Here is a 13,790-nt window from a genome sequence, read left to right on the forward strand (position 1 = left end):
ATCCCGGGTTCTCTAATCCTCTGTCTTGCAGCTTGGTCCAGCTCGCTACACGACTAAGGTCCAGGTCATCTTCCAGCTAGGAGCTTCCAGATCATGCATCATCAATTGGCGCCGTCTGTGGGAAACGCTACAAGAAGCTAAGTTCTCATCTTCTAGAAAGCTAAGATATCGCCTTTTAAAAATTTAAGTTTTCACTCTCTAATTTCCATTTTTTATGAACTAAAAAGCATTTTTGAGCAGCACCAACATCCAGAATGAATATCAATTACTAGGGAGCAAGAACATCTGTGATGAACCTTGAGAACTCCCCTGTGACAATTAGATAAATTCAGGTTGAACCCAACATTCCCAGTGCCCCAGATAAATATACCGCTACCGCATGTGAACGCCCCTCTCCCCGCGGTAGAGCTATCAACGGTTCCCGTCGGGATTGAAGCGTGGAAATTCTATGAGATGAAGCATGAATTTCCAGATTTGAGCATGGGAGAAGCCCGATGTAAATAGCAGCAAAACGACCTCAACTCATCCTCAATAGCAATCAGCTAGGACGAGGCCTCATCAGCTCCATTTTGCGAGGTCGCCTCTACAAGTCGAGCTCTTCGTTTCTCCCACAAGAGCCAGCGGCCAACGGATTGCATGGACGCCCTTGTAGGTCGAGCCTTCCAAGGCTCCCGTGCGAGCTGACGACCTAAAGTCAGTAGTGCTGCTCTCGTAGGTCGAGCTCCCAATGGCTTCTTGTAGGAGTGGATGACCGACATCACTACGAGGCTGATGCAGTGTAGCTGTGGCCTCGAACTGCCGGCTCATGCCAACAACTTTATGTATCAACAGCTATCACAAGGGGGGGTAGAACATGTACGTTGTGGTCTCGCAAGCACTCACCCAGGAAGATAATCCCATGGGATGACATAGAAGCAGCCATATGAGAAGTTACTACAGAATGACCACCCGCTTAGGTGGAGAGGTCAGGCCGCATGTCGGCTAAATAATATTATAGGGAGTGGACTATGAGTCGCTCCCAGAGCCCAAGGGCCACAGTGCCGAACAAATAGTGATCTCGGCGCTAAACATGAATAAGACCCAGTCGCCTCTTCGGCATGGGCAACTTAAGACCCAATCGTCTCTTCGGCATGGGCAACATAAGACCTAGTCGCCTCTTCGGCATGGGCGGAATAAAAAAGCAATTCACGTTCAGCCCCATCGGTGTGCAGACAGGTCGGGTACATACCGTTCCGCCTCAGCCTCATCGGTGTGAAGAAGAAGAAAGAGAAAAAGATGCGAAGGAAGGAAGACTAATTCAACACAAGAAAGAGAAACAAAGGAAAGACTAGACCATGACAGACGCAAACTTGGCCGATCTCTTCACAGTAGACCTCCACCTCGGTTTGAGGCTCCGCATCGAACTCGCTGGCTACTCTTTTGAGAACCAACTTGAGGGAGACTGCGTTGAAGCCTACCTAGGTGGAGCAACCTGATAAAGCATTCACACAGAACCCCTTCTTGAGGTCGGCATGATGAGCTTTGCTCTTGAGGTACTTAGTCGGACTGCAGAACCCCTTGATGGTCGCATCCCTAATAAGGTAGATGTCCTCAGGGTACTTGTTCCCCCTCTCCTCGAGCGGATGAATTTGCTCTTATGCCCCGATAATCAAGATTGCGAGGTCCTGCGTAAGGCTGCAAACACTTGAACTCTTCCGACCTAAGGAGCAAATTGGATTGACGCCAACGACTACAAGCTCATCAAACAGTCATTTCGGGACAAATGAACAATCTACTCCCTTCGCCGAGCTGCCCTCAACTCGGCAGTGGGGGGCAATTGATGAGGGTGAATTTGGCCCTCTAATAACCTCATGACACATGGCACCTCGAAACAGCTGGACAACGCCCAGATGCCACCTAAGCGATGATTTGGAGTCCCAAATCGTAGTTCGTCTTCGCCCCGGCCTGGCGACCTGCCTTTATCGCTGACCTTGCGACCTCGACCACAACTTAGGTCGGCTTGCAGCACCTTGTCCAGGGATGACCTGTAGCACCTCATCACCGGCCGAAGTGACCTCGATGTGAGGCGCGACCTCTCTCGAGGGCTTGCTAACCTAACTGAGGACCAAGTGGTGACCTGTGAGATGTGCTCGCCGAAAAATTCGGCATGCATACCCCGACACTCCCAGGTTTCTCTGAAGTTGGCCCGCATACTAAATGTTCCGAAGGATGGTCAACGTGCATAGCGGTTACCTCCGAGGATTTTGGATCGGTAAGGCACGACCTCTCGGAATTTTCGGATGCGATGCGTGAAGCCTATGCCAAAAAATGCCTATATAAAGGCACCAACCCTAATGACACAGGGTACGCGCGATTATTTGCTCACTAGCTTACTAGCATACAAACTTTTAGCTCGCACAACATAGTACTGACTTAAGCATTAGAGTGACCTTGCCGGGTTAGCCTCCCTGGGTTCTCTAATCCTTTGTCTTGCAGCTTGGTCCATCTCGCTACACGACTAAGGTCCAGGTCATATTCCAACTAGGAGCTTCCAGTAAGACAAAAGAAACACAACCTCGCCCCAGAACGTTGGAGGGTAGTCGATGAGGAGGTAGGGAAGTTCCTCGCGGCAGACTTCATCAGGGAAGTCGATTACCCAAGCTGGGTGGCCAACCCAATTCTGGTGAAGGCCAATGGCAAGTGGCACATGTGCGTCGACTACACCGACGTGAACAGAGCCTGCCCGAAAGACTGCTTCCCGCTGCCCAAGATCGACTGCCTAGTGGACGCAACCTCAGGGCATGAGTTGCTGAGTTTTCTGGACGCCTATTCCGGTTACAACCAAATTAGGATGGACCCCACTAACGAAGACAAGATCGCTTTCATAACTGAGCTCGAGCTATATTGTTACAAGGTCATGCCCTTTGGATTGAAAAATGCTAGGGCAACATTCCAGCGCCTTGTAAACAAAGTTTTTGAGCCATTGATTGGCAATAAAGTAGAATGTTATGTTAAAAAGATATAACATGAAATTAAATCCGAATAAATGCGCCTTTGAAGTCACTTCGGGTAAATTCCTAGGCTATATAGTCAACCGAAGTGGCATCGAGGCCAACCCAAAAAAAATAAAGACAATCCTAGATATGAGACCACCCCAAAAAATAAAAGAAGTCCAGAGGCTGACTGGCCGGATAGCTGCCCTGAGCCGCTTCATGTCTAAATCGGTAACCGATGCCTACCCTTTCTTAAAGCTATAAAAAAGAGCAAAAACTTCGAATGGACCGAAGAATGTCAACTCACTTTTGACGAGCTGAAAAGGTACTTAAGTACCGCTCCGATTTTAACTCGGCCTGAAGAAGGGGACATGTTAAAACTCTACCTCTCCGCAAGTGACGAAGTAGTTAGTTCGGTACTGATCAAAGAAGTAGATCGGGTCCAACGACCCATCTACTATGTTAGCAAAGTTTTGCAGGATGCAGAGACTAGGTATCCGGAGATCAAAAAATTAGCGTACGTGCTGGTCATAGCAGCCCGGAAACCTCACCCATACTTCCAGGCCCACACTATCGTTGTTCTCACCAACAAACCCCTGAAGCAGATTCTGCTTAAGCCCGAGGTATGAGCCACGACCAGCAGTCAAAGCCCAGGTCTTGGCGGACTTCGTAGCAGAGTGCACGTTCGATGCAGCGACCCCCGAATGGACCGAGCTCGTTCACACGATGGGAGAGTCAACAAGCGGTGCACCAAGCCCAGTCAGAGCAATAGCGACCTGGGACGAGGAGCCCTGGATCCTCCACGTTGACGGCTCATCCAACTAGCGGGGAAGTGGTGCATGATTGATACTGTATAGACCAAGCGAGGTGAAGCTGAAGTATACTCTTTGGTTCAGATTTGAGGCATCGAACAACGAGGCAGAGTATGAAGCGCTGATCGTTGGGCTGACCTTAGCAAGGGAAATGAAAGCAAGGCAACTCATCGTATGTAGCGATTCACAACTAGTTGTCGACTAAGTCACTGGCGAGTACGGAGCCCGCGACCTAACTATGGCAGCTTACCTGGCCAAAGTCAGAGAGATCCTGCATAGCTTAATCTCTTGCTTTATCAAGCAAATTTTGAGGTCCGAGAACGCTGAGGCCGATGCCTTGTCACGTCTAGCAAGCACGAGCAACAAGTACGTCCTCATAGACGGACAGCTATATAGAAGATCCTTCATGCTCCCTTACCTGCGTTGCTTGCGACCCTCAAAAGCTGAGCACGTACTTCGTGACACCCATGAAGGATTGTGCGGTAGATACTTGGAGGGCAGAGCCCTTGCACAGAAAATGTTAAGGCTATTATTGGCCCACAACGAAGGCAGATGCACTTGAGCTCGTCAAAACGTGTGACAAATGTCAAAGGCATGCCAATATCCACCACCAACCTGCTATTGATTTGAAATACCTCACCAACCCGTGGCCCTTCGCGTAGTGGGGAATCAACATCCTTGGTCCTTTCCCGCCAGCAACAGGGTAGAGGAGGTTCTTGGTTGTAGCAGTAGATAATTTTATGAAGTGGGTAGAAGCCGAACCCCTAGTAACAATCACAACCCGTAACATACAAAATTTCTTCTAGAAAAGCATAGTATGCCGCTTCGAACTACCCTGGGTGCTGATATCCGACAATGGGAAGCAGTTCGAAGATGTTAAATTTCAAAACTGGTGTGACAAGATGGGGATTCAGCAAAACTTCACCTCGGTGGCACACCCCCAAGCGAACGGACAAGCAGAAGTAACTAACAGGGCGATACTTCTTGGACTGAAAGCTAGCTTAGCTCAAGCAAAGGGATTGTGGGTGGACGAAATGCCCAGTGTCCTTTGGGCCTACTGAACTACTATCAAGACCGCGACGGGTGAGACCCCATTTAACCTCACGTATGGCACAGAGGCGGTGATCCCGGTAAAGATCGAGGTACCCACATTGTGATTTGAGGCTTATGATGAGGAAACAAACGATGACGAGCTCCAATACCAACTTGGACTTGGTAGAGGAGGTGAAAGACCTGGCTTACATTCGGACCATAGCCTACTAGCAGAGAGTAGCTCGGTACTATAACGCTCGGGTTAGGAAACGACAATTCCGTGTCGGCGACCTAGTTCTCCGGAAAGTTATGGTACCTGAGCCCGGCGTAGGTAAGCTCGGACCGAACTGGGAAGGTCCGTACCATGTAAGGTGGGTGTTCGGGAAAGGCACATATGAGCTCGAGACTTTGGAAGGGAAGCAGGTACCTCGAGCATGGAACATCGATAACCTAAGAAGGTACTACTTATGAGCCCATGACTCCATGATAGAATTCCTCTAAGTCTATGGAACCACCGAACTAGTCAAAAAAGACGACGGACTGGAGAGAGGACTCTGAGTCACTCCCAAAAGCCTAAGGGCTACGGTGTCGAGCTAACAAAAGACCTCGGCACTACAATAAGTCTTAGCCGCCTCCTCGGCATAGGCAGACAAGTCCTAGTCGCCTCTTCGGCATGGGCAGATAAGTCCTAGTCGTCTCCTCGGCATAGGTGTAACGATTCCCAATCGCCTCTTCGGCTTGGGCAAGTAAGTAGCCCGTGCATAGACAGGTCGAGTGTATACCCTACAGTGTCTATCCACCTCAGCATACAACAACACAAGGTTATTCCTACCTGGAGTCCAGCTCGCTAGCTTGGCACTTTGGGATAACCGACACTTGGAAAAATTTTTTACTTAGAAAGATTTTTGCACAAGATTTTTTGCACACATTAGACTTTCATCATTATGCTTCATTAACAAAAAGTTCTGAGTACATGGCAACTATTACTATAACCGAGCTCGGAGGCCCGGGACATACACTACATATGGGGGAGGGGGGGGTCCAAGAAAAGAGACATGTTCAAACATCAGATTTTCCAAAACCTCCTCCAGTAGGTAGGTTGGTCTCCATGTGGTCCTCCATGTCGTCTCGACTTGCCTCCTTTGACGGTCTCGATTCGAGAAGTTCGTCATCACTTTCTCCCTCGGAGGAGTCAGGTTCCTCGTCAACCTCCTTTGCCATCCTCGGGTCTTCTGATCTATTATTTCACAGCTTGGTCCAGCTCGCCACACAACTGGTGTTCGGATCATCTTCCAACTAAGAGTATCTAGATCGCGCTCCATCACACTGTACAATCAGGGATTGGGGGTGTTTTCAGGGATGAGAACGGGGTCATTTCTGCCATGTTCTTAGGTCCAATTGGAGTGGGGGATTCTCTTAGAGCTGAGATCTTGGCAGTTATGAAAGGAATTCAGAAAGCTAAGGAGATGGATGTCAGAAAACTCATAATTGAAGGGGACTCGGAGGTGGTGATAGGGTGGCTGAGGAAAGACAAGTGTGGATTATGGAAATAAAGCAATGAGAGGAGAAAATTCAAGAGGCTGGTGCGGGAAATGGAAATCAGGATGAGTTGGGTTAAAAGAACAGCTAACTCTATAGCTGATGGACTAGCCAAACGGGGGATAGAAAGGGATGTAATGTTTTGGGAAAGTTGTAACTAAATTTCTTCTTCTTTTCCTTTTCTTTCTTTGAGGACTTAGTTGTTTTTGGAAGACAAGAGTGTTTGTCTTCCTTGCTGTAACTATTCTTGTGATATTTTAATAAAATTGCTGAAATTGCTATTGATCAAAAAAAAAATGTCACCATGAACACCATCTTTGGCTGATGAACAAAATAGATGGCCCAACTGGTTTCCAGATGTAATTACTCCATGTCATTATATTACTTTTTCTCCTGACTAACAAAATAGATAATTTCAAGAACATAAAATATAGTACTACTGAAAATTTTGAGTAATGTTCTGCCGCTCTGCAACCTGAGAAAAAAAAATCATACTAGTGACTCAAGCTTCCAAATCTTCTAGAGTAATCATAATGGCCCAACCACACCGCCTGTGGGCATTTTATACATTTAAGTCATCTTCTACTTTCAGTGGCCCAAGCCCCTTTTCTTAGAATGTTCATAGGCCTAAAGCAAGATCACAATTTCAACTCCACTAGATTCTGTGGTTCCAACTGCTCCTAGTGCCATTGCTCCCTTAATATCATGAGACACTAATGCCTTCCCATTTTTGTCAACCTTTGAAAGATCTCCTCCCATTTCTTCCATCAAACATTTAAAAACAGAGCCCTTATTACTAATCAAAATACGTCCATAAATAAAGAAGCAACAGTGAAAAAATAGATCTAGAAGTAGGAATAGCTAATCAAGATACTTGAAAATGTAGATGGGAACAATAATACCTCTAACAAAGTGAACAAAGAACCAGAAATGCAAACCAATAGACTAGCATTTGAATGAAGACTACCTACTGCACCAGTAAGAAAATTGACAGTTGATTCCTATAGAGATGCTAAGGGAAAGTCAAAAAGGAAAGGGATTGAGGTAGTTGATAGAGGAATAATAAAGAAGTGTTCTAATAGCTGACCCCATATGGCTGGTATAAGGCTTCGTTGAGTTGATTTGAGAATACAATAATGGACAACAAAGTATTTACTGATGCTACATTTAAAGCATATTGTAGTTGAATAAATAACATGAGAAGCAGATGATAGGAACACAGTGGAACAGGTAAAGCGAGTCACTTACTGTTTTTGAAAGTTCACTCCCCATCTCCATGGTGCGCAGACATAAAGGAATTATCTCAGTTGATAGAAGGAAACTAATAACTTCCGTATCGTCAACCTAAGTATATTTCAAATTTAGATTCATTAATAACTGAATATCTTGTGGGAAGAATTACTGCAAACAGACAGATAAAATTTTAGTTACTAGACATGAAAATTATATCTGTTGGGGTATGGGAAAACTAAGTATATGTCACTGCTTGACTGCTTGTGCTTGTCTAGGAATATGCATACATGAATTACACAAGTGAAATAGATAAATGTTCGTTATTAAGGACTAGGGCAGCATATTAAGGAATGTAAGGTAATATGTTACATGCATGTTAAATACATGTTAATGGCTTGACCTGAAGCACTAGAATAGCAATCCTGCGGTGAACTTGGGAGGAGAGAAATGCAAGACTATTTAAAGACAAGAATTGTAGTAAAGAAGCAACCATTGAGAATGTGATGATCAAAGTAGACAAGAATCAAAGCAAGACTATGTAAAACAAATCCGAAATACAAAATACCTTCACAAGTGCTCCAATAACACCCAAGCTTGTAAGCCTCAAGTATTCAAATGGTCTTGTCTTGCTTGTAGTGTTGAGGAAAGGGTAAAGATACAAAGGAATATGTGCTGCAAAAGAATTAAACTTTCTTTATATTTATAATAACTTTTAAACCAAATTAACTACATTATTCATGCATATTTGTGAATGAAAGCACAGAGCAATCTATAACAATATTTTTTTATAGGTAACATAAATTGCTAAACACAGTAACCCAACCAAAGTCATTTAATTTAAAAGCAGATTGATACTATGAATTGATCACCTCCACCTACTGCACATATCATGAAAAGTTTTTAAAACATCATTGACAAGGAGAAAATGCAATTCCTGTTATGCATTAGAATGCTAATAGGAAAGCATTTCAATAACCATTCAAGCCTCGGGTTAAAAAAACCAAAAAAAAGGAAAAAAATCCACGTTGCTAATTCAAGAAACAAAATATTTCTTAAAGAAATTGAAAAGCCACAGCTAATTTAAAAGTTACAATTGTGCATTAAGCCATAGTTTGAAAGTTATATTGATTTATTTCCCTAATAAAAAGACCCAAAACATTTTTTTTTTGTTTTTTTTTAAAGACCCAAAATATTGATGTCATATATGGAATATGATATGGCACTGAAAGATGAAATTGGAAATTTCAACCAAAACTAGGCTGGACTATTGGACATGAGATTTAAGGCTAACTAGAATATAGAGTCTGAGATTTAATTGAATTAGGATTAAATCCAATGAGTTACAATTCAAGAAGGCAAGGAAAGAACTGAAATTTTAATATTGGGGGAATTTGAGGAAATTAATAGTGGGATTTAATGAATTCAAAAGTATAAAAAAAGGTTGGCTACATGGATATTTGCTTTCTAACATTTTGAAATAAGGAGCTTAGTTACATAGTTTATAAATTGGGAGAGAAACCATAAGGGGTAACTGAAGTTATTAAACCATAACGTGGATGTATCATTCTAAAAAGCATAACCATCTCCAACTAACGAGTCTATAATAAAAATAAAAATAAACAACCTGGTGACATAAAGAGTGCAAGAAGACAAGCCTACAACCACACTAGGATTCATTAGGTCCACCAAAATAGGAACTTCAACAATTACTGAGTTACCCAGGTACCCAACATACCTGAATTTAGTATACAGTCTGGGTTCACAAACATTGAGCCCAAAATTATCAGGTTTATTGGTTGGCTTGAACTCCAGTATATGAACATGCAAGTCTTAAATTTATAGAAGTATATCCACTTTTTTCCTTTTTGTGCTACATGTTTGCAATGTTCATACACTTGATTGTACTAGTTGTTATGGTTCAGCTTGAATACCCATCAATTAAATCAACTATATAACTCCTGCTCAGCAAGTAAAATAAACTATCATGACAATTAAATATATGATTGTAATATTGAAAACTTATAAAATTCGAAAAAGATACCTAGAATACAAAAAAAAAATATGATGGGATGAGCCGATAGGCCAATTTTTTCCAAGGTTTGACAGAGTCAACTCAGGAACCTTGATGATTTGCAACAACTATTTATTAACCAAGGGTCAAAATTCTGCTACAATATGCCCTGTATTGGGAGTAGCATATCGTATCAGGGGCTGTCTGAAACCTCAAATAAGGGGTGTTTCGGACTTTGACCACTTTCAGGGGGTAGGCATGCTTAAAACCGACCCCCTGATGCAATTTTGAAAAAAAAAAGTAAAAAAAAAAATGTTATTAAGTAGTGAAACACCTGATACTTTAAACCTTGTTATTAACTTGACACTGAATTCCACCTGGTCAATACAGCTATATGTTGATTCATGGATTTCTACAACAATGTCATAGAGTCATGTTTGGCCTCCAAATAAAGAGAAGATGAAGGAACATGAATCCACCTTCCTGCCCTCTTTTCTTCTTTTTTTCTTATATGGCCAACAAAGGGAGGCACATGTTTCACCATCCTTCCACCTCAAGAGGGATACGCATCACAAGGAAGAAGCATTAGCATTTGTTTGCATGATTGAAGCCTAGGCTCCAAGGTAGTTTGGTTGTTATGCCTTGAGATAAATACCTTCAAAAATCATTTTTTTTTTCTTATTGAGTTCTTTGTTCTTTTCCTTTTACTTTTGATCTTCCAAAATATGGGTCTGATGATTTATCTAACCAACCTACCTTTCTTCAGATGAACTCACCCTTGAGTTTGTATCAAGGATGAAGTTGAAATTTAAAATATTTTTTTTTTGCGAAAATTTACCCAAGAGAAATTTAAAATATCTTGGACCTCTTGCAGACTCTATAACTATTGTACCTTAATTAGGGGTTTGATTACTTTATATTTCTCACAGTTCATTTAGATAATCCAATCTGAAAGTCCTCGGAATTTATTGGCTTTCAATACCATTTGATGGGTCTACATTGCTTTTATTGCACATTCACCAACTTTATTTTTCCTAGAATTCTTTGATATCAAAAAGGGATTTCACAAGATCAACAAGATTGATCAGCCACTATGTTTCCAATTCGAAGCCATGTTAATTACCTTTTAATACATCTTTACTTAATCATCAAAAATAGAACCAGATTTAGTTGAAATTCTCTTCTTATTATCTCATGAGAATTCCTCACCATCTCAAATGATTGAACAACCTATGAAAAAGGGTGAAAGGTCTTCTAGTTGAATGCAACATCTTGACCAAAAAACAAAAAATGAAAGAAAAAATTATTCAAGTATCCTTCAGCCAATTAAGAAAGATTTAAACACCCTCAATTAGTGGTGATTATCGTAATTTTTTTTTTATGAGTAAAGAGTCATATTCCATTAATTCAAAGATCGATTACATGAAAATCTCCTTAGAGAGGCGTGAGATGCTGCCTCTCCATACAGAAAACACAAAAACTACATCAAAAAGTGCATGACTGTTACAAAAGACACAAATTATAGTTGCGCCCAGAACAATGTTTCCCTGTTTCTCCCTTGTTTTGCCAAGACATCAGCAAATGCATTAGCTGATCTCCCAACCCACTGTACTGTTAGAGACATATTCCTTGTCAGCCATTTGAATTTCTTCATCTCATTCTTGTAGTACCACGTGACATTCTCCGGATTATTTAACCAGTTCACCACAGTCTTTGAGTCCCCTTCAACCAGAAGCTGCTCCACACCCATTTCTTTTGCAAGAATTATTCCTTGTATTGCAGCTAACAGCTCTGCCCGAATAGAGTTACCAACACCTAATGGGCCAGAGTATAGTAAGACAGCTTCTCCAGCCTCATTACTCAGTACACCTCCCAAACCAGAGGGACCTGGGTTGCCCTGGCTACTTCCATTAAAATTCAGCTTCAAAGAACCGTGAGGAGGGGGGGACCCAGCTTGTCATTACCTTTATCTTTGAGGAGGAACAACTTGCTACTGATAACCAATCCCTCCAACAATCAGTAATGGAGAAATGATCAAACAAATCCAAAGTCTTTAACCAATGTATTGCCCTATACAAAATGCAATCCTTCAAGGCTTGGCTGCTTCTCCCCTTTTCCTGGAAGATCCTGGCATTCCTTTCTTCCCAAACTGTCCATAACAAGGCTGCTTGTGCACACCTCCACATTTTCCTTCCTCTTTTATGGGGCCAATAGAACGTAGAAGGGTTAAAGATTATACTTCTGTTGGCATATCCCATCTACACCCAAACAATGATAGAAGCCAAACCCAGAGCTCTACATTTACACTACAAGATAAAAATAAATGATAACAGTCCTCACCACGAGATCTGCAAAGAGTACACCAGTTTGGAAATATACATAAGAAGGGTCTTCTCATTTTTAGGTTATCCATCATGCTTACTTTACAATGCCACATTTCCCAACACAGAGCCATAACCTTGGGGGGAACCAGTCTACACTAGACTTCTTTGGAAGGGAAACATTGTTGAGAGGAGGTTTGGCACAGGAAATTAAAAAAGGAACCACAAGAAAAAGACCCATTAGGGTGAATGGCCCAAATCCTCTTATCAAGCTTCAAAGGATCCAACCAAACCTTATCGAGACCAAGAAGAGCAGACAAACAATCAACTTCATCCTCCCTTAACCCTCTACGGAAAGCAAAGTCCCATGACAAAGACGACAATTTTAAAATTGAAGGAAGGAATTTTGAAATCACCTCTTTTTTATACAAAGGAATAGAATACAAGGACGGAAAAAGGTCTTTTAGGGGAAGATCTCTAGCCCAAATGTCCTCCTAAAACCGAATAGAGTTACTAGATCAAGCATCATACCTTATACAATTGAGGAACTGCGGAAGAATTTTGTGAATTGCTTTCCAAGGTGTTGCTAGGTTAGCCCTCCTTGAAGCACTAGCTTCCAATCCACTCTCTGAGCATCCATGAATACTCTTCACCACTTCATGCCACAACCTATCTCGCTTCATAGGCCACCTCCACAACCACTTCCCTAACAAAGCTGAATTCTTCTTAAGCACATTCCCAAGCCCTAATCCTCCTTCCTCTTTGCTTCTACCCACAACCTCCCAATTGATTAAGTGGTCTTTTTTGCCTTCTCCCGGTTCCCAAAGAAAATCTCTCATTAATTTTTCCAGTTTCTTCACTTCCCTAGATGGTATCCTAAAGACACAGAGAGGTAGTAAGTAGGTAGGTTCGCAAGGGTAGCTCTTATCAAGTTGATCCTCCTGTTTGTTGGATTACAGCAGTCGAAGAAGAGGGAGAAGAAGAAGAAGAGAAGAGGATCTGAGAGAGGCGGCGTAAAACCTTCAGCCAGCCCAACAAGTTTATATAAATGATTATAAAATAATTACATGAACAGACTAGAATGCCCCTGATTAGTGATGGGACACCTAGACAAATAAAACAATTAAAACATTAAACATGTTTGGGCCCAATAACTAAGAACATAAGACACAAATAAGACTAACTTGAGCACTAATAACAGCCGAACCAACACTCCCCCTCAAGCTAAGCATGGATGTCAATCATGTTTAGTTTGCCAAGTAAGTTTGAGAACTTCGTTGAAGCTAGTCCTTTAGTTAACATGTCTGCAATCTGCATCTCGGAAGGAGTATAAGGAATGCAGAGTTCTCTTGAGACAATTCTTTCTCTAACAAAGTGTCGGTCAATCTCAATGTGCTTCGTCCTATCATGTTGCACTGGATTATTTGCAATGTTGATGGCAGCTTGTTGTCATAGTACAGCCTGAGAGGACACTCGACTTTTACCCCGAGCTCACCAAGAAGGGTTCTAAGCCACAGTAGTTCTGCAACACCATGGGCCATAGCTCGATATTCAGCCTCTGCACTCGATCTGGCAACCACATTCTGCTTTTTACTTCGCCATGTAACCAGATTTCCTCCAACAAACGTGCAATACCCAGAAGTAGACTTCCTGTCCCCAATAGAGCCAGCCCAATCTGCATCAGTATACGCTTTAATTTCAATTTTGTTGTGTTTTTTGAACAGAATTCCTTTTCTTGGGCAAGTCTTCAAGTACTTGAGAATTCTTTCCACTGCTCTGATATGAGGAGTCTATGGAGAGTGCATGAACTGGCTCACTACATGTACAACATAAGCAATATCTGGTCGAGTGAGAGACAGATATATCAGCT

At 42.4% G+C, this 13,790-nt stretch overlaps 1 protein-coding gene across 2 annotated transcripts in view; it reads right to left on the reverse strand.

Annotated features, from left to right (window-relative positions):
- LOC104594061 (uncharacterized) overlaps window positions 1-13,790 on the reverse strand; it is a 40,037-nt gene that overhangs the window by 2,249 nt on the left and 23,998 nt on the right. For both annotated transcript variants that reach the window (XM_010254180.3, XM_010254181.3), the window contains 2 exons: window positions 8,154-8,260; window positions 7,604-7,699 (listed from right to left, as the gene is read on the reverse strand). In XM_010254180.3, coding sequence (XP_010252482.1) covers window positions 7,604-7,699; window positions 8,154-8,260 — 203 coding nt within the window. The remainder of the gene's footprint in view (window positions 1-7,603; window positions 7,700-8,153; window positions 8,261-13,790) is intronic.

The sequence above is a fragment of the Nelumbo nucifera genome, chromosome 1 (assembly GCF_055504915.1).
Source record: "Nelumbo nucifera cultivar China Antique chromosome 1, China Antique-T2T, whole genome shotgun sequence".
NCBI classification, from domain to species: Eukaryota; Viridiplantae; Streptophyta; class Magnoliopsida; order Proteales; family Nelumbonaceae; genus Nelumbo; species Nelumbo nucifera.